A 20,291-nucleotide genomic window follows, 5' to 3' on the forward strand; every position below is an offset into this window, starting at 1 on the left:
ATGAGAGGAGGGTTAGAGTCATCACCTACTGAATGGACATTTTGTATTCTCTCTCTCTCTATATATATAGAGAGAGAGTGATAAGAATGCTAGTAAGTCAGCATTGTATTTCACATATTCCTAGTGGTCCTTGGGGGTATGGGGGACTGGGTGGGGGGGTAGGGAAAGGGCTGGAGGCAGGAGGAACAGTATACACTAGCACCAGCAATATTTTATGAAAGCAATTAACTGGGAAACAATGTTAGGAGTGCTATATAGGTTACATATTCTTGCTTTAAAACTTAAAGATGAAAAAAATAGAATTTTCTTTGTGATGAATAAAATTTTAATTGTTGGGTGACTAGGTGTTATGAACCAAAATGGGAAAGATGCAGGGATGGGAGTCAGTTGGGAAGACAAATGGACCACTTGAGGTTTGCACATACATATATCTTATGATAGTGACATTGCATGATTTTGAATCATGCAAATTTTAAATAGTGGGATATTAAAATAGCAATAAAGTCTCACCTTATACACAAAATTAGAAACAACTTGAATTCCCCCAATTTTAAAAATTAGCCAAAGTTTGGGGCACCTGGGTGGTTCAGTCAGTTAAATGTCTGACTCTTGATTTTGGCTCAGGTCATGATCTCAGGGTCCTGAGATTGAGCCCTGCATCAGGCTCTGTGCTGGGCATGGAACCTGCTTAAGATTCTGTCTCTCCCTCTCCCTCTGTCCTTCCCTGAACACCCCATCCCCAGCTCATGCACACGCATGCTCTCTCTCTCAAAAAAAATTTTTTTTAAGATAAAAACAATTAACCAAAGATTGAGTATTTTTTAAGTAAGTACATTGTAAGCCTTATTTATGACATTGCTGTATGACTGTCCCATGGAAGAGAAATACCCAGCACCCTTTGTCAATATCATGGGAACCACACTTTTTTTTCATGAGCAGCAAAATTTTGATGAGTGATTTTGATGACCGCTATTCCGTTATTCTAATGTTTGATGTTATCATAGTTGCAAATATTAGTATCATCCTAACATTCATCAAACATTGTTAAGTCATGGTGGTGTTACAAGTACTGAAAAATACACCTGAAATTCAATAACCTTGGAACATGAGTTAGATGTGATTAAAAAGCCACTAAGACGGCAAGTAAATGAGACACATGCAACGCTATTTATTTAGGAGAGAGCAGTTTGCAAAACATTAAAGAAGATGCTGAGAAAATACAGAGCAGCATTAATGCAAAAAATGTGCTATAACAGCAGGAGACTTAACAGCTCCATAATTCATCCTCTCTAACTTATGTTTATTCTTGTGAAGACAATTTTCTAGAATATGCACATTTTGAATAATGTTGAGTCTTCAGGTACATACCTCTTAGATAAAATAAATCACATAGGAAATTGTTCTAGGTAAATTCAAGTGAGGAAATCCTAGAGACATTTGGAAATGCAATGCTGGAATTCAAAAAAGAGACCCAAACTGGAGCCGTAAAGTTGGATGTTATCTGTGCAAGACTGAGAGTTTAAATCATGAGACTTGCTAAGGAGAGAGTACACATTTAAGAGGTTAAGAACATAATCTTCTGAAGCCACCAAAATCAGAGGACAGGAAGCAGAGAGGGAGGACACTTACTGAGAACCTAGCACGTGTCAAGAAAGTTCCAAGCATATACTTCTAGCATCTCATTGAATCCTCGCGGTCGCCCTGCCAGGCTGCTGCACACACCTGGTTGTAGAATGAGGGCAATGAGACATGAGAGGTGAAGCAGCTTGGCCCAGGTCAGTCAGGTCTGTTGGATTCACTGCTTCCTTGAGAGGCATGAGATCAAGGCATGGGTAAACCTGACATAGAAAAATCAACTGCAGGGGCGCCTGGGGGCTCAGTCAGTTAAGCGGCCAACTCTTGATTTCAACTTAGGTCATGATCTCACTGTCCTGGGATGGAGTCCCACGTCAGGTTCTGCACTCAGGGCTCAGGGGGGAGTCTGCTTGAGATTCTCTCTCTCTCTCCCCCTCTCCCCCTCCCACACTTGTGCGCATGCACTCTCTCTACAATAAATAAATAAATCTTTTTTTTAAAAAAAGAAAAGAAAAATCAACTGCACAGTTTCAAGACAGAGAGGAGAGAAGGTGAGGTAACTCAAATGAAATGAATCAGTGCCCTCCGCCTCCGTGAATGGCACCACCATCTACCCAGTCTGCAAAGTGATAAATCCAGGAGTTATCTTTCACTTCCCTCTTTCTCACCCCTATATCAAACCCATCAGGAGCTCCTAGGATTTCTACCTGAAAATTATATCCTGGCTTCACCATGTCTCCTGCCCACCACCTTACCCTAAGGTACACACTTCTCTCTCCCCTAGAAAGCTCTAGTCCTCTTCTTATCCCAGCTACAACCCATTTTCCCCTACAACAAAAAACAAATGAATGCTATTGAGATTTGGGGCATTAGCTAACCATTATTCATCGTTGGGCCTTCATTCCTGGGGCTGACCTGTCCATTTCAGAGTGTGTAGCATCCTTGGCCTCTATCCAGTAGCCCCCCAAGTGAGCGCCTCCATTGACCTTCAAACATCCCTCTGGGGGAAAGGTGATACTGCTCAGCCCCACCTCACCCATCCCCAGGTTGAGATCCACAGAAGCTGGGTGATCGTTTAACGTAAATCAGATTATGTCACTTACAACCTTTAGTGGTTTCCCATTTTACTGAGAATAACACCCCAGTTCCTTCCGGGGATGGCAAAGCTGTTCCTGACCTGGCCCCATCTACTTCTTCAACCTATCTTCTAGAACCCTCCTCCTTCTCCTCTTACGTGCTTTGGTCCAGCTTCCTTTCTCATCCTTGGCCACATCAACCTCTCTCCTGCCTCTAGGCCTTTGTGCCTGTTAGTCCCCTGGAAGAGCTCCTCCTTTGATTCTTCTGGATTGGCCCTTCTCTCTTTCTTCAGGCTTGGGCACTAATGCTGATGTAGGTGTGAGGCTGCCAGTGGCCATGATGGCTAAGACTGAAGGCAGACCTTGCTGAGAGATGGAGGTGGGGAGAGAAGGTATCTTTTGAATTCCTGGATCCTGCTGTGCCTTAGGTGGGACTCATCCATTTGAATTCCCAAATTCACAGAGCAGTAACATTCCCCTTTTACTTATGTTGGGTTGGGTATCTACCACCTGCCCTCGAAAACACTGGGACCAACACTCCATGTGTTCCCTCATGGCAACACCTGTGTGTAGCAAGGGTGGAAAGCACACGAGTCTCTTTTAGTACTGGGTGAAAGTTGCCTTTTCAGGGTCTTCTTTCGAGTTCCCTTAAGGAAGAACCAGAGGTGCTCAAACCCTCCCGTTCCCAGGTCTCTACTAAATTATGTCTCCCAGCATCCTGCCCCATTATCTCCTCTCTCTTTCTTCTTCCACCTCTTCCCATATTTTGTCCTAAATATGCTGAAAAATCCTCTTTCCAGAAAAGGAAATCTTCCCTTGACCCAGTTATCCTTTTGCATTCCATCCTATCTCTCTCACCATTCACCATCAAACTGCTTGAGAGAGAATGCATGAGTCCCTCCATCTCCTCATCATCTACAACCAGGTCACCCCCTGCAAGTAGCTTTTATTTTAAAGATTTTATTTATTTATTTGAGAGAGAGAGAGTGAGAGACAGAGAGCACGAGAGCGGGGAGGGTCAGAGGGAGAAGCAGACTCCCCGCCGAGCGGGGAGCCCGATGTGGGACTTGATCCCGGGACTCCGGGATCATGACCTGAGCCGAAGGCAGTCGCTCAACCAACTGAGCCACCCAGGCGCCCTTTTTAAAAAGATTTTATTTATTTATTTGACAGAGAGAGACACAGTGAGAGAGGGAACACAAGCAGGGGGAGCGGGAGAGGGAGAAGCAGGCTTCCCCGTGGAGCAGGGAGCCCGATGCGGAGCTCGATCCCAGGACCCTGGGATCACGACCTGAGCGGAAGGCAGACACTTAACGACGGAGCCACCCAGGCGCCCTCCGCAAGTAGCTTTTACACTCATCCTCCCAGTGAAACTACATCTGCCATGACCTCCAAATCAGTCAACTAACCCATGGATTTTTCTTAGTCCTATTCTCATTGCTCCTTCTGCAGCATTTAGCCCAGCCGACCATACCTTCCTCATCTTCCCTGGCTTCTGAAATACCTAGTGGTTTTCCTACCTTCTGGGCCATTCCTTCTGGTTACTGGAATATTGGCAAAACCTCTAGGAAACAGTAATAAGGTATCAACACTTGATCCGGTCTCTTTGGTTCAAGTGAACCCACTCAACTGGTTGTTAGTCTCACTTCTTTAAAATTCTGTCTGAAAGGGCCTATCCTTTACATTGCTCAGAACAACTTAATGCTAGTAGGAAAAACAATGGAATTGTCTAGTTACCATTCTATACTATACGAGAATCCCTCCTCTATTCATACTAGAAACCAGAGCTTTAACTTAAGGTGTTAAAATGCATTGGCTAGAAAGACAAATCCTCTATTATGAAATGACGTGTATACAGTATAATCAACAGTTATTTTAAACATAAATAATGAAGAGGTATAATTAAAGTGAGGCTCCTGTGTTAATTACCAATTTTAATCCCCCCTTACCTGGATATTGGGGAAAACCAATGGTTGGTTTGTACAAAGTTCAGGCACTGTGTCCTCCTTTAACGGTATTTTTTGACCCTCATGAAATGAAAAGAATGATTTTCTCATAAGGAAATGGGCTCATTCTATGGCTTGTGAGCAGGTCCTGGTCTCATTTTTTTCCCTGTGTATAGTAATACTGCTGATTTTTGTTCCGTTTTATTTCTATTTTCACTTAGGTTTTGCCTAGGGACATTTGTGATTTGGTTATTTTGAAGGTAGGTCACATGTGAGCTTGGAGGGAATGAGCAATAATCATAACCACATTTCAGCTTAGAACCTTCTTTACTAAGGAAGGTCCTTCAGTCACTTTTATTAAGAAGAAAATATGAGGTTGGCAAGAGCACCTCTCAAAGTCCCGGTTCCAGTTGTTTTTGTGAGGTCAAAGAAGGCCGAGAACACGATGGTGGTGACTTAGCATCAAAACAATGACCATCAAGTTGCCAGCCTTATACCTTCCATGAGACCTAACATTGCTCCTCTGCTTCCATCCCCTGAGGAATGAAGGGAAGTTGGGATTGAAGACTTGATATTAATCTAGACGTGTATAGCACCTGCTTTGATAGCAAACAAGACCCCCTCCCATACCCAGACTTGGAGAAAATGGTGGCTATCTACGTTCCTGGGCCAAACCTTCTCATCTCTGACCTACATCTACACCTTGAAGTATCTGATTCTCCCTGGGCAAGGACGGACCACTGGACCAGGACCAGCAACAATACCAGGCTGCACCACCTTGGGGGCTTTCCCCACATGGAATGTTTCTCCTGAGGCAGACTCCACGGAGCCCACCCCCATGAAGGCATGGCGCAGGTCGTAGTGTGTGCGGTGCCCTGGCAGAAGCGCCTCGGGAACTGCCACCACCATGGGTCCCACCACCAGGGCGGCTGCCGGCAGGTCAGCCGGGGAAGGCGCAGGCGCCACTGGGTCTGCCACGGGGGCGAGGGCCACTGCATCGGGGCCATCTGGTTGGGGCTGCGGGAGCAAAGACTGGAGAGAGGACCATGTCCAGGTTAGCCACCTCTCTGCTCACAAGCAAGGCCACTCATGCTTCTGAGTGAAACCCACCCAATTCTCTCCCAGTAATAATTTTTATTGGCAAGGAATCTGACCAAAAAGGACTACCTAGGTGCAAAGGATTGTCATCAGAGCCAGAAGGGAGGGATAACTGACCTGTGGTAGCCCCTTTCTCACCAATTGTCTTGGGCTCGGTGGACTTATACATATATCCCACGAGCAAAAGCACCCCCGCTTTATAGCTTCTACCAGCAGTGCCACCTGCTTCTCACCTACACCTGCAACCACGGTGGGCAGCCGGGCAGATCTGGCCACCTGCGCAACTCAGAGTACCACCCCCCACCCCCTGCGAATGGAAAGATGGATTTGTCAACATCACACGAGCACTGGCCCTCTCCTGCAGGCACTAGTTTGCTGGAGGGGAAGACACGGTGGAAGTATCCTTTCATTTGTTGACGATTCCATATACCCAGAGCTATTTAAGATTGTGAGGCTCAGAAGGACAGGGCCCAAATGCCCTGCCATTACTAACACTGCATATATGTTAAAGGATCATTGCATTCTGAGGATGAGGGCCAGTATACCCACGATGCCCTTACCTGTGGTTGGAACACGGTGCAGGTCACGGCCACATCTTCCCCACCAACCTTCTCAGTGAGTGTAGCCTTACAGAAGCCATATTGCTGCACGCAGAAAGAGAAGAGTTATTCGAACTGGTTTAAAGAAGTGGATTTTCTCCCCCAGTTTCACTGATCCTCCAGGTTGAAGGGGAAAAAACCTTCAATTCTTAACTCCTTAAAAAAATTTTTCCCCTAAAAGTTTCTATTTCTGCTTATAGAAGATATACAATATGTAATTCTAAATAGAAGGCAGAAAATCCAGGTATGCTTTGAGATTGTAAGAGATCACCCATAAGGGGCGCCTGGGTGGCGCAGTCGGTTAAGTGTCCGACTCGTGGTTTCAGCTCAGGTTGTGATCTCAGGGTCATGGGACAGAGCCCCTCATTGGGCTCCATGCTCAGTGCAGAGTCTGCTTGAGATTCTCCCTTTCCCTCCCCACTGCCCCTCCTGCTCATGCTCTCTCTCTCTCTCTCTCTCTCAAATAAATAAATAAATAAATCTTAAAAAAAAAAAGAGAGAGATCACCCATCATCCCAGAAATTGTGGTGGACCCAGGAAAACTTCTGTCAACATACATGTATTTCTTTTTTATTTTTAAACATATTAAAAATCATTTAAAAATTGGGATCATTGTGACTATACCATTTCGTACCCTGTGTTTTTCACTCACTATAATATGATAACATTTTCTTATATCACTCATTATTCTTTCAAAACCTAATTTTTAGGGTCTGTATAATTTTCTATTTATTGATGTACCATATTGTATTCAATGATGCCCTCCTGTTGGACATTCGGGTCTCTTTTGGGCCATTTTGAATCCATGATCAATCATCTCATTAGATATATTTCTGTCAAACATCTCTGATGATCTCTTTAGGCTAGATTCCTAGAAGTGGACATTACGGCATCAAGGACTTCAAAGATTTCGTCTTAGTGGCGTATCCAGAAAATCTACAATGCACTCCTAGAAGCCGGGTGTGACTTGGCCCAGTTAGGAAACAGCCCCTGTCTTTCTCCGAACCCCAGGGGCCTTCAGTGAGGCGATGACTTGGTGACAGCTCTTCAGTGGGGAGGTGACACCGTGGAGGAAGGTCTGGCATAACCCAGCCCCATGGGGAGTGGGTATTTTTCAGTGTTCTCTCTGAGGCCCCAAGATACTAACTCGATGTGAGGACGCTCTGTTTTACCACCGGTTTTGCCGTCCGCACGGCGTGGCCCGCTCACCTTCTCTGCTAGCAGGTTGCACTGGGCGGGATCGGTGGCCTCTTGAGCAGCGCAGTCCGTGGCAGCCACGGCAAACTCCACATACGTAGAAGGTGGAAGAGGCTGCGGAGGATAAAGGAAAATGCTTAGGAGGCAACACAACTTCACCCGAAAAGGCAGGGAAGGAGAGGCTGGAGGGGAGGAGCAAGGGCACTGGGGTTGCACACTCGCCAAGAACACACTGAGCGGCCAGCAAATATGGCCCCCGGTGGCCACCACAGGTCAGTTATTGGGGCTCTGTGCTCTGAAGGGCTTGTATACAGAGCTGAAGGAGGTAAAGGTACCCACTGCCCATCATTCAGGGCAGAGACGAGTTTCCAGAGTGCCCACCTTAACTGACCTGAGTGGGAGCCCAGGGCCCTCCCCTCCCCTGGCCTTTCCTCTTTTTAAAAAAATTGTTTTAAAATTCCAGTTATTTAACATACAGCATAATGTTAGTTTCAGGTGTACAATATAGTGATTCACGGCCTTCCCTCTTAGGGCTGCACTTGGAGCCCTAAGGTTCAGCTTACTCCAAGATGGGGTGGGAAAGTGAAGAGATTAACACCTCTCCCACCTATCCTATCATAGAGAGCAGGATCCAATGACAAATCTAAAGAAAAGTAGAGAAGACACTTGTGCTTTTCTTTCTTGTAGCATTTGGATGTTTGGAACAATAAAATATCTGTTATTTGGTGGTATTGTCTGGGGTGGGGGTTTCTGAGAATCACATGTTCTGGTTCATCAGAATCACCACCTATAGGGAGAATGCATTTCCAAGTATGCCATGGCTGGTATCCAGAAGACCAGTTTTCTTAAATATTAGAATTCTGTTGCAATCAAATGTGCTCAATGCTCCACTATACAATTAAATTTTTGTTCCAGTGATTCAAAAGGCACTTTAGGATCCTGCCACCTATACGCCTGTCTGTGTAAGTAGGCTCACACCTTTGTAAGTATCAGTTATGAGAGTGCGGACGACCAGTGGTGATGGGTGACAAGCACGTGCAAACCCGTGAATTGACAGCGCGCGCTTCTGGATAATGCCGGAACTCGCACCTGCTGCCCAGCGAGCCCTGGTGGTAACCAGAGCTGAGGAACCCGGGACAGGCAGCGGCTGGCTGTTTTATGTTAGGGTGACTCCCCATGGGTGAGGTGCTGAGGGTCCTCTCTGGATCCTCGTGACATTCGGTGTCCTCATACCGCTCATACTCCTAAGGACCCCATCTTTCCCTTTTCTCCTACCACCCGCCTTGCCTTCCTGTCGCTGCCCCTGCCCCTGCTCCGTCCCTCACCGCTGTTTTACCACCTACATTCCCGCACTGCCGCCAAACTGCCCAAAGTCCTGTCCAAAGGTCTCAGTCTTACCACAAGTTGAGCCCGAGAGACTTCCACCAGCTGAAAATAAGAGCCATTACTCTGAGCGTTGAAGGCGGTCAGCGCAACGTCCACGGCGTGCACTACCTTGGTGTCGTTAAGCGGGGCCAGCAGGGGGCAGTCTGGGCACACCTTGCGCACGTCCTCCGCTGAGTCTACGCACCGAGAAGAAACCAGTATGGGTTGGAATTCTCCAGGGCATTCGCCCCGGCTCTAGCTTATTTTGAAAGGCCTAGGACATGCTCCAAATGGCGTCAGCTGCTTTCTCTGCTTCTTACTAAGGCTTCAGGTGGCTCCTGTCCTGCTGGACGTTTCTGCAGGAGCCCCTCTCGTCAAGGGGAATTTTCATCTCCAAGGACAACAGCTCCTTAAACAAAGTTTCACAATTCCAGATCCCAGGAAATTGGGCTCCTTCTTTTCCTCACCAACCAAGTGGCTAAAACTGCTTACACTGAAAGCAATTCAGGTCCCTTCCTCACTCTCTCCACAAGGTAAAAATAAGAATAATCATTATCATCTCTACCTGGACTGGAATCGCATTTGGAAAACACCACGGAAAACTGGCCATCCTGTTTCAGCAGCCGGAAATCACAGTCCCCTTCCACAGCCTGGAGAAATAAACCCACAGTGAGGGCTGGGGAGGGGGGCTGGCCTTTCATTTCTCACTGGGAGTCCGGGGGTGGGAGGTGGGGTGGTCCCTCAGACATGATGTCACAGATGAGCCTCATGAAATCACCTTGACTGAGTGATACCGTAACATAATGCTCTCTGGTTTCAGAAAGGGCTACAAGGAAGTTGAACTGTTGTCAAAATCCGTCCCAGGGCAGGCAGCATCAAATGGTCATTTTAGCAACTGCACGCTGGCTAGCCATGAAGAGAGGCTGGGAAGCTGGGTAAAATGGGCCTGCACTTTGCAGAACCACCGGGGAACTGGCTGGGGCACCACCTGCAGTCACCCTGGGAGGGGCACTCACATGCTCCACCAGCTGCCTCACGGTGCAGTTGGCCAGGGGGGTGGGGTCCAGTACATGGCAGGTGGTTTCCAGCGTGTCTATTTCAAGCTCAAACACCTGTCCCACTGGCTGCTGTGGAGACACAGAATGAAGCAGTGAGCAGCCTATTCCACTGATCCCGTTGAGCGGACCAAAGTGTGAGCCCCCACTGGGCTTGAAGTTAGCCCTGTTGGAGAGGTGAGGGAAAAGTCATTCCTGTTAGTCGGCACCTCCCCCCAGCTCTGCCCTGGCCTGTGGACAGGACGATGGTTAGGGCTTCTCAGGTCTTCTCCTGTTGGCTGGACAAGCTCTTAGATGGTGTTTGCAAAGAAGAAAGGGCCACGGGCTTGGGTAGGTCGATGGAACCACAGTCATCACTCTGAGCTCTATTTGGAAGCTAAAAATGAGCATTGATACTTAATTTTTAAAATTTCACCCTTCAAGGGATGCCTTGTAAAAATCAGCTTTGGTTTTTTTTTTTTTTTTCAATCAAGTGGCAAAGTAGGGTGGCACAGGATAATATTTTAGTGTTTCTTCTTTGTCTTTTCCACCGCTTCTTCTACTTCTTTCCGCCTTCCCTCTCATCATCTACTTTCCTTCCTTCCCCATTTTCTTTTCCTTCCTAAAGGAAAAGTTGTCCTTGGCTTTTGTCTTTGGGCTTGTAGATGCCTGGATGCGAAGTTGCTGCTCTCTACTGCCCCCTTCTGGGGATGAGGGGGCAGAGCGAGCCTCCCTCTGACGAAACACTAGTACAGTTGGGAAGGAGTAACAGTGAAGGCAGAGATAGGGGAGCTTGGTAAATCCTTGTAGTTGTTCAAAATATCATTTGAGGACTTTTATTGTCTCACACACCTCCTCACCCCCCGTCCAGCACCCTCCTGAGACCCATGACTACAACCCAGAATGTCTCCTCTTTGTTCCCCGCCACCCCCCACCCCCCCACCCCCGCTCCCTCCCTTGCTCCTGGGAAGAAACCAGAGAGTTTTCCCCTCTGCAGGTTCCTCCTGCTAGGAGGTGTGATCTTTGAGGCACCCAGCGGAGCTCTGCACACAGCTTCTCTGGGCTCAGACACAGCAGGGTCACTTACCTGAAGCCACACTTTGACTTTGTCAATCTGGTTCAAGGTGTGCTTGTAGCCTCGAAGCACGTGGCTATTGATGTAGTCCACGGCCGCCAGGGCTGCTTGCTCTGTTTCTGGGTCGTCACAGTTCGGTTCGTCATAAGCCAGAGTTGGCCCCACTGGGACAGAACGGCAGCCCCAGAGCTGAGCGAGGCAAAGGAGCAGGGCGAGGGACCTCATGGCTGCTCCAGAGAGGCCCTAGCAGCTGGGTGGATGGCTGGAAGCTTCAGGAACCAACCCAGGTGCTCTGCTCCAAAAAGTAGGCCGGTGGAGGGCCGAGGGCTTTATTTATCTGACGGAGCCTGCTGGAGGAGTTGCATAAGGACGTGGGATGATTTCTGTTCTGGTTCTAAGTAAACCCCTGCGAACATCAGCTCTGGAAAAGCAAACAGGTTAGGACATCACTGGTCCCCCAGAAATCTGCCAAAGTCAATGCTGCTGGGGGCAGGCGGTGGGGGGGTAGAGAGGTGCTCCAAAGTCGGCTTGGAACATGGAGGGGGTGAGCTGTGCACCAAGGTGAGGAGGGGCCGGCACAGCCAGCCCTGTCATGCTCGTGGAGTGTCCCTTGCTGGGATCAGGGCCTGCCATGGGGTCTGCGAGGGGAAAGTGGGGATCGGCAGCAATTTGATAAAATCCTCTAGTGTCAGAAAGAATGAGCACTGGGTGTTATACGCAACGGATGAATTGCTGGACACTACAACAAAAACTTACAATGTACTATATGTTGGCTAACTGAATATAATGAAAAAAAAATTGAAAAAAGAAAGAAAGAATGATCTCCTCCTGGAGGGAAAACGAGGCCCACAGATGTAGCAAAGATACAGATGGTCTAGAGTGAGCCGGAAGAGCTACAGGAGACGCTGAGATCTTGGGTGAGAGCCTTGGAGAAAAGAAGGAAGGGAGGGAGCGATTTCTGCCTGAAGTGTGGAACAGGGGTGAGAGGAGGAGTTTCCCGAGGCAGGGTGGGGTGGGCAGCTTTGATCCCTCAGACCACGCTGCCAGGGCCCTGCGCAGATGGGCACCAACCTGGGTGTGATCAGTGCCCCCCCCCAGTGCAGCAGACGGGGGCCCTGGTCTAACAGCCACTCCCTTGGCAAAGCTCTGGGTTCGAGTCCTTCCCTGCAGGCTAAGTTGCTTTGGGGGTGGCTAAGAACACAGATGCCTCTGTAATGCCCTTCGAAGCCTTAGCAGAATTAGAGTGAGTCTTTATGGCCAGAGCACAGGGCCAGAGTGTTGGTTCCAGGCATTGCTGGTAAGTGGCCCTTGACAATCCCCAGTGTGGCCTACAGGAGTGTGGGCAGGAGAGTGAGAGGCTTGGAAAAAATCATAGAAGGACCTGGCTTGGTTTAGCCTGGAGCAGAGAAGCCCTAACATGAAGTCCCACCTGTTCTTCAAATATTTAGAGGTCACCATTACGCGTAGATGGATTTGTCCTGTTCTCTGATATTGAGAATAATATTTCATCTTGAAAAAAGAGAGAAGCTTTCTACAAACGGGCGTAATCCCATTGATTTGCTGGGAGCTGAAAGGTAAGCAAGGGGGAAGTGTGATGAGGCCAAGGAGGTAGATGTAAGGACTGTTTTCGTATTTACTTCCAGGTACTCCTATGGTCATATGGAATCTTAATGACAGAGGCTCAGAAGCTGTGGTTGCGGCTCCAGGTTCTCTCTGAGAGTGAGGTCCTGGCTCTTCGGGACACACAAGTTCTGGTCATGTAGCAGGATGATCTTCAGGACCAAGGGTGACTTTCCATCCACCTTATGCAACTTTGTGTGGATGCAATGCTTTTCTTTTAAGTAATCTTTTAAGATATAAAATATGGTCATTACTGAAAATTTGAAAGTCACGAAAATATATGCAAGGAGTACATACTTCATAGGTCATAAGCTCAGGTGTATACAATACAACTTTATTTTCCACACACACTTGAATTTCTGAGTCTGAGCCGTCTTTTGTGAAATTTAACCTAGTCACTTATGGGTAACCTTATCTCCCAGATGCTTGGCAGCAATCCAGTCCCATTTAGGTTGACCCTTTATGCTTCTTCTGCCCCCTAGGGTTAGAAGGAAGCCTGAGTGGGGAGGGGGAGACTTATGCAAATACCACGTTAGTGTATTTAGTGGGGCAGAGAGAGGCGTCCACCTCTGCCTGTGCAGCTGGGGTTTTTGCTGGCCCCTTCTGCCAGGTAACCATCTCTGCTGGTGCTCAGGTACATCCACCTGACATGCCCCCCCACACAAGCTAATGTCCCACTTGCCCCCATTTAGTCCATAGTAAGACATCCCTCCTGCATCCTCTGACCAGGGGCCCCTTTGTCTCAGCCCTGGGACCCTTTCTATACCAAAAAGGGCCTTTTCTCAGTGAAGTACCACTCCCTTCTTTAACCTTGGGAAAATTTGGCTCTTGTGCCCAACCCTGGCATGGGGGGCTTCATGAAGCTGCATTCAAGCCCATCTGCCCAGACACTGGAATCATGGCCCCACCACCACGCTCTGGTGCTATCCCGCCACGCAGGAGACTTCTCCCCGTGACGTGATGTCTCCCCATGCTACCCATGCACCCCTCCCCTGCCCCCCACCCCTGAAGTGAGATTCACCTCTCCTCTGCTTTGGGACTCCCCACACTGGTCTGGGGGTGGTTCTGCTGCCACCCCAACCTGAGGGTGGGGAGGGGGGAGAAAGAAGTTCCCTTTGATCATTCTTTCTGATCATTTTTCTTTTGGTATCTCTGTTCTTAGATCTTCCATGGGTGACAGTTTCTAAAGCATGAGGTATTGTTTTGTTTCACTGATGCTAGAAACACAAAGCCTGTAGTAAAGAGTAATTGATACCTCACCTGTCACCCTATCAGATATAAACAGCACTCATCCACAGTCTCATCATCCAGAAGTCAACAGTGCCCATGTTTCTTTTTCTTTCCTTCTTTTTTAATGGTGTCAATGGTCTGTTATATAGTCTTTTTTTCCATCTTGTCTTTTTTTTCTATGCAAAGAATTGTTTTGTATATAATTTAAATCATATGGCACATACAACTTTGTCTTCTTTCTTTCATTAACATTGTAACTTGAATATATTCCCATGTCATTAAATTGACTTAGAAAATGTAATGACTGCCTATGATTCTCTCGTGTATGTCATGATGTATGTAACAACTTGCTTATTGTTGAGCATTTAGTTTGTTCTCAGATGATCATTATCATGTATGAGCTGCAATGAACTTTTGTATTTAGGAATCTTTGGCTATCTAGTTCTTTTTGCAGGATAGATTCTTACTAGAGGAATCATCAATTCAAATAATTTAGACATTTTTAAAGCTCTAGGTTTTTCTGGCCAAATCACTAACTGTGATCAGAAAGAATGTGCGGATTTATGTCTCTACCATTCAGCTGGTGTAGGTCACATTGGGTATTGTCTCTTTTCCTCTGCTACTGTTTCCACGCTGACTTTTGTGGGAATCAGATATGGGAAAATCATCAGAACTCTTTTTAAATGTATTTTATGAGTATCTTTGGTTATATCTCAACTTCTCCATATGTCTAATACTCACAAACTGAAATACCTGTAGAGTCAAGCTGAATAAAATGGTCCCTTAAATTTTTTTTCAGTTTCCTTAGGTAAAAATGTTGCCATTTACCTACTGACAATGAAGAAGAAAATAGATGATATTTTGGTATGTTTTCCAAGATACTTGTAGCAAAGGGTGTCCAAGGGAGGCTACGGGTACTCACTGTGCCTCATGGCACCAATTTCAAACTGGGGAAGATTTTCACATGCTAATGCATGCACTTATAAGTGATCTTGGGTTAGTTTCATCTACCTGGCTCCAACTTCTTTGCATGCCAGCAGGAGATAGGTATTTACTCCATTTTCTGCTTATTAGTCTCATTATTTTATTTTATTTTATTTTTTATTTTTTTTGAAGATTTTATTTATTTATTTGAGAGAGAGAGAATGAGAGATAGAGAGCACGAGAGGGAAGAGGGTCAGAGGGAGAAGCAGACTCCCTGCCGAGCAGGGAGCCCCATGCGGAACTCGATTCCGGGACTCCAGGATCATGACCTGAGCCGAAGGCAGCCGCTTAACCAACTGAGCCACCCAGGCGCCCATTAGTCTCATTATTTTAATTACTTTTCTGTGCATTAATCTCTGAGGCCCACATCACTGTACTAAAACAATAATTTCCATTGACATTAATGTCTGAGCGTATTCAGGCTATCAGAGGTCTGTTCAAGCTGGTTGAGGAGACCAGGCCCAAGGGCCTGAGGGCCAGAAGAGGGTCAACAACCTGCAGGACATGGCAGCAGGGCGCTGGGCAGAGCTTGCTGGCTGGAGCCCCCGTGTGGCTGGTGGCGGGGTTCTCAAGATGGCGGCTGAGGATGGCACCAGGTCCTCTGAAGTCGAAAGTAGGGCTCTCCCCCAGGGCGGCGAGGCATTTCAACTCTTCCGAGGCTGAGTCTGTGTTTATAATTACCAATCAGAAGCCAAGACGAGAAGGATCGTGGCAAGCTGGGGTCGGAGCTGCTGGGGGTCGGTTGTGTCGGGGGCCCTGCAGGCAGACCCGGGTCTCAGAGGGGAAGGATAGAGCTAGAAGGGGCTGCAATACCAAGTCACACTTTGAGAACAGAGGTGAAAGCTAGAAACCCAGCCTCGCACAAAACAGAACATGACAAGTGGACGTCAGCAGAAGCCAGAGGGACAATTGGTTTTCGCAGGGAGGAAGTCACAGTGGTTGGTGCGTTAATCGCTGGGCTGGATTTCTGGCTCTGCCCTTTTTGGTACTTAAAGGGCCTAGCTCTGAGAGGCCGAGCATTAATTTCTGATAAGCCTGGTGTTTCTTCATTCATATGGGCATTGAACAAATGTTTATTGAACACCCACTACCTGTGATGTCAGGTGCCTGGACGCAGAGTGACAAGAAGACACCATCTGCTCTAAAGGAGCTCACCTGGACTCATGTGGCCCAGCAATGTCTGATCAGCCAAGAACTACAAATTATTATACAAAATTATCATAACGTTTGTCTTGTGGAGACAGACCAGAATTTATTTCTTCAATGTATAACATCAGTCAATGGAATGCAAATTACTCCTGTCCAAGGACGCATCAGGTTTTTTGTGAAGGTAACTTAGCACAGTTGCTCTAGGAGTAATTTGGAAAAGCCCTTTGTACTCAGTGCCAACACACCAAAATTGGGAGATGTGGGAAAAAATCATTAAAATTATTAAATTATTAAATCACAGTGACCAGTGGTGATTAATTATTCCCTTTCTTTTGGTAGAGAGAGGGTTCTACAAGCTCCCCCCAATCCTGCCCTCATAACCATGACCAGGTTCTGCAGATCTAAATCCCGAAAAGAAACTGCATTTGAGGGTATCAATGGGGGGAGGAGTAGGGCCTGGATTAGGGTGGGGCAAGGGAGAGGGTGAAGGTGCACAATTTAAGGAGGTGCTCATCCTCAGGGTTGTAGCTCCTTAAATTTTATGCCCTAGGCCTAGCCTGCGTTACACTTTAGTCCCAGCCCTGGGGAAGAGGCTGTATCTAAACCCAGGACAGAAAGAAAAGTTTGCACTTCATCACATCTTTCTACTCTTTCAGGTAAAGTTCTTATATCCTTCGGGCTGGTGATGCCATGCGTGAAATCCACCTCAAGCACACAGTGATCCTTGCAATAAGCTTTTCATTATCACAAAAGAAACTATGGAGAACTTTCCATTCTCTTTTGTTTGAAGGAAAACTTCCTACTATTCTTACTGTTCACTGTGGCCTTGACACCCATGCAAAGATCCTGTCTCACAAAAGACAGGGTGAACCACTGTAGGGTTAAAGAAAGGATGGGGAGATTGGCCTTTCTGAGGCTGGAATAGCTCCTCCTCAGGGAAATGCCAGCATCCTCACTCATGTTTAGTGACTCCTTATTCTGTGGAAAGCATTGTGCTTTAATCATCGTAACTCCCTGGGAGCTGTACCATCCTCATCTTTCCTCCTTTACAGGAAGAAACAGGGGCTCAGAGAGGTTCTGCAACTTGACCACATCACACAGCAATGAAGTCTGGATTTGGCCCAATCATTTTTTTTCTCTATTAACCCCAAACCAAAAGAATAGAGTGCCCAAAGAGAGCTGAGAAAGTTGACTGCTGTGTATCGTCTATAAGGGAACAAATCATTATTCTTAACAGTAGAAAACACGGCTATGTGCTATAGTTGAAGAAAAGTGAAAAAAAGAGAAAAATGTACTGAGTTTGGTTAACAATGAAAAGAATAAATAAATTAGCTTATTCACATAATTTCAGTCGGTGGAAAATATCTGGAAATCAATTTTGCAGAAGAGACTTTGACCTATTGACTTAAGTGATGACTCAGCTGGTGTTGAAATCTTGACTTCAGGCTTGGAAGGTAAATAAGAGGTAAGTTATTACATTATTTCTGGTTAAATGTTTTCCAGGGGAATGGGAGTCAATGCAGAAAATCACATCCATCTCTTCTGCTGGTTTCTGTCATCAACTTTTGATATCTTCAAAACAAGGTGAGTGGTACTTTCAGATGAGAAGGAAGATGAGAGCTGAAATGGTCATCTAACGGGCCCCATGGTGTGCTTTCTGGGGCTCTCGGACATGGAGATGTTCAGAAGAGCTGTGCTTTACCATTGGAAGGTCAGATGGTTATAGTGAGGCCACTGAAGTCAAGTAACTCATTGCACCTTGGAAAATCGGGGCACTTCTTTATCTGGGTTTGGAATGGGTCCCTTCAACAGTGAGTGAATATTTTAGATGCTGTGGATCCATTTATTGCCTTGTATTGAGTATTCTCTGGACACACATTCATTAACTTCAAAGCGATTTCTTGGACGCTTACAGTATGCGAGGTGCTAAAGGATGCACAGATGGGGGATACAGTTCTTGTCCTCAGATGGTCACCAGTGGGTCTGGCTCTTCAGCACTGTGTTGGTTATTATGAACACACAAGAGAAGTGTAAGCTGTTCCTGCCCTCATCCTGCATTAAATCCCGAGGAACATAATCCCTGAGTTGGAAAGGTTCTCACAGGACAGCACTGTCTAAGTCATTTTTAATCTTGTATCCCTGGCACCTGCCTCTTGCCGAGCACAGATCGGGTTCCCATACATGATCGCTGACCAAGAGGCACTAGGCAGCTTCCCACTCAGAGGCACCCTCCACTGTGTGGTGTCTGCTTGAAGATATTTAGATTCAGGAATCTCTCCACCCCGCTGGTAGTCCATTCTATTGCAGAATTGCTCTAGTTATCAGGAAACCTTGATATCAGGAAATATTGAGTCAATACCTACCTACCTTGTAACCTCACCAATGGACCCAGATTCTCCCCTCGGGATCTACATAGACTAAGTCAATTCTCTGGTCTACATGTTGGACTTTAGGTATTTAGAGTTGTATCCCGCTACCATTCTCTGACCTCCATCATCTCTTTCTTCAGGTACTTCTCAGGTGACTTAGTTTTGAGACCACCTCATCATGTTATTGAATAGGCAAGTCTGGCACCAGTGGTTAAAAATAGGATGGGGGCGCCTGGGTGGCTCAGTCGTTGAGCATCTGCCTTGGGCTCAGGTCATGATCCCAGGGTCCTGGGATCGAGCCCCGCATCGGGCTCCCTGCTCGGCGGAGAGCCTGCCTCTCCCTCTCCCTCTGCTGCTCCCCCTGCTTGTGTTCCCTCTCTCGCTGTGTCTCTCTCTGTCAAATAAATAAATAAAATCTTTTTAAAAAATAGGATGAATCATCCTGTGATCAGGGGTCAAATGAATTTCATAGAGATCTGAGTGGGGGTGGACTTGTGCATGCACCTGTGTACACAGGTGAAGGACAGGTCAGCAATTAGTAGGCAGAGAGTCAGGCCACTTGCCACTCATAAGACAGGAGGATTTCTCCTGGTTTCCAGGGACTTATCCTGACTCTCAAAAAGAGTTACCACAAGACCAAGAAACAGAGAGGCCATTTTTCTCCATAGATTGCCTTGATTAGACTTCTTGAAAATTGAGAGGGGAAAATGTATGAGGTTAGTTCATGGAAGACCTGTAAGAGGAGAACAAGTTTCCATTCATCTTAAATCTGGCAGAGCTCTCAGCTGGTAGCATGTCTTCACTACTCACTGTCCGATCTCTAGAAGTCATGTGGTGATACAGAATGTCATTGCTTCTGGCATTCTTGTTAGGACATTAGGAGGCCACAACTTGAGATACAGAAGGTGCCAATCATACGGCTAGGGCAGGTAACATGGGCAACTATCTCTTTTCGTGCTGGGATTGTGCAACAGGCAGCCAAATCATTCAGCGGGTTAAGCAAAAATTGAGCCTCCAGGACTCTGATTCTAATGGAGGCTGAGGCAGTGTGAAGATGGATCATAGCAGGAAGGTAAGGCTGAGTAAGGCGGAGAGGGGCCAGATTTGCAGGGGAGGGGGTGGCGGGAAGAGGGTATGGGAAAGAGAAGACATGGGAGCAGCTTAGCTTGATTAGGAGCCCTGCATTTAGAGTCAGGACCGACCCCAGTGCCACGATTTACTAGCTATGTGACCTAGCGAGAGATTTAATCTTGCTAAGCCTTAGCTTCTTCATCTGTGAAAAATGGGCAGTAAAACCCGGCTAGGAGAGATGTGCTAAGGATTTAATGAGAACATTTGCAAATTCTCAGCCTAGGGCGGTACACGGTGAACTATCAATAAATGGGGGCTCTTAATAACCCCAATAGCACACTAGGACTGAATGCAAAAAGTGGTACCATGGGGAAAAGAGACCAAGTTTTTGCCTTCAGTTAGCCTGTACAGAGGCGACACAGCCCAGTGGCTAAGAGTAAGCATTCCTTAACTTGATCATCTTGGGCAAATTGCTTAACTTCTCTGAGTTGGTTTACTTATCTGTAAAAGGCATAATAATAGCAGCATGTACTTCAAAGGATTAAGAGCATTAAATGAGATAGTACACTCCCATTCCTGCATCAGGTAAGTATCTATATTACCACTTAAAGAAATAGAACAGGTAGGGGGTGCCTGGGTGGCTCAGTTGGTTAAGGGTCTGCCTTCAGCTCAGGTCATGATCCCGGGGTCCTGGGATTGAGCCCCGAATGGGGCTCCCTGCTCAGTGGGGAGTCTGCTTCTCCCTCTCCCTCTGACCCTCCCCTCTGCTCATGCTCTCACACACACACTCTCTCTCTCAAATGAATAAATAAAATATTTTATTTTATATATACATAAAAAAATAAATAACAAATAAATAATTAAAAGGAAATAGAATAGGTAGAAGAGCGTGACTGCATTTTT

General features: G+C 46.7%; 1 protein-coding gene across 1 annotated transcript; it reads right to left on the reverse strand.

The window, feature by feature from the left end:
• Positions 1 to 5,293: 5,293 nt before the first annotated feature.
• On the reverse strand, positions 5,294 to 11,190 carry AHSG (alpha 2-HS glycoprotein). Its single transcript, XM_028100947.2, has 7 exons — positions 10,978 to 11,190; positions 9,873 to 9,983; positions 9,422 to 9,506; positions 8,890 to 9,053; positions 7,504 to 7,605; positions 6,256 to 6,339; positions 5,294 to 5,629 (listed from the first exon to the last, which is right to left on the reverse strand). Exons 1-7 carry the CDS (start codon positions 11,188 to 11,190, stop codon positions 5,294 to 5,296), a joined length of 1,095 nt encoding a protein of 364 aa, XP_027956748.1.
• Positions 11,191 to 20,291: the final 9,101 nt, after the last annotated feature.

This window comes from Eumetopias jubatus, unplaced genomic scaffold (genome assembly GCF_037043125.1).
Source record: "Eumetopias jubatus isolate StellerSeaLion01/CBP00866 unplaced genomic scaffold, mEumJub1_p1.0 scaffold_1, whole genome shotgun sequence".
Lineage (NCBI taxonomy): Eukaryota > Metazoa > Chordata > Mammalia > Carnivora > Otariidae > Eumetopias > Eumetopias jubatus.

What these genes read in the sequence shown, in the direction of transcription:
- AHSG (XM_028100947.2), bottom strand. Translation starts at nt 11,190, where the DNA reads ATGAGGTCCCTCGCCCTGCTCCTTTGCCTCGCTCAGCTCTGGGGCTGC. An exon ending in TCTCTCGGGCTCAACTTGTG is followed by an intron (nt 7,606 to 8,889) that starts GTAAGACTGAGA and finishes TATCCTCCGCAG; the next exon opens with CCTCTTCCACCTTCTACGTA. An exon ending in GCAACCTGCTAGCAGAGAAG is followed by an intron (nt 6,340 to 7,503) that starts GTGAGCGGGCCA and finishes TTCTGCGTGCAG; the next exon opens with CAATATGGCTTCTGTAAGGC.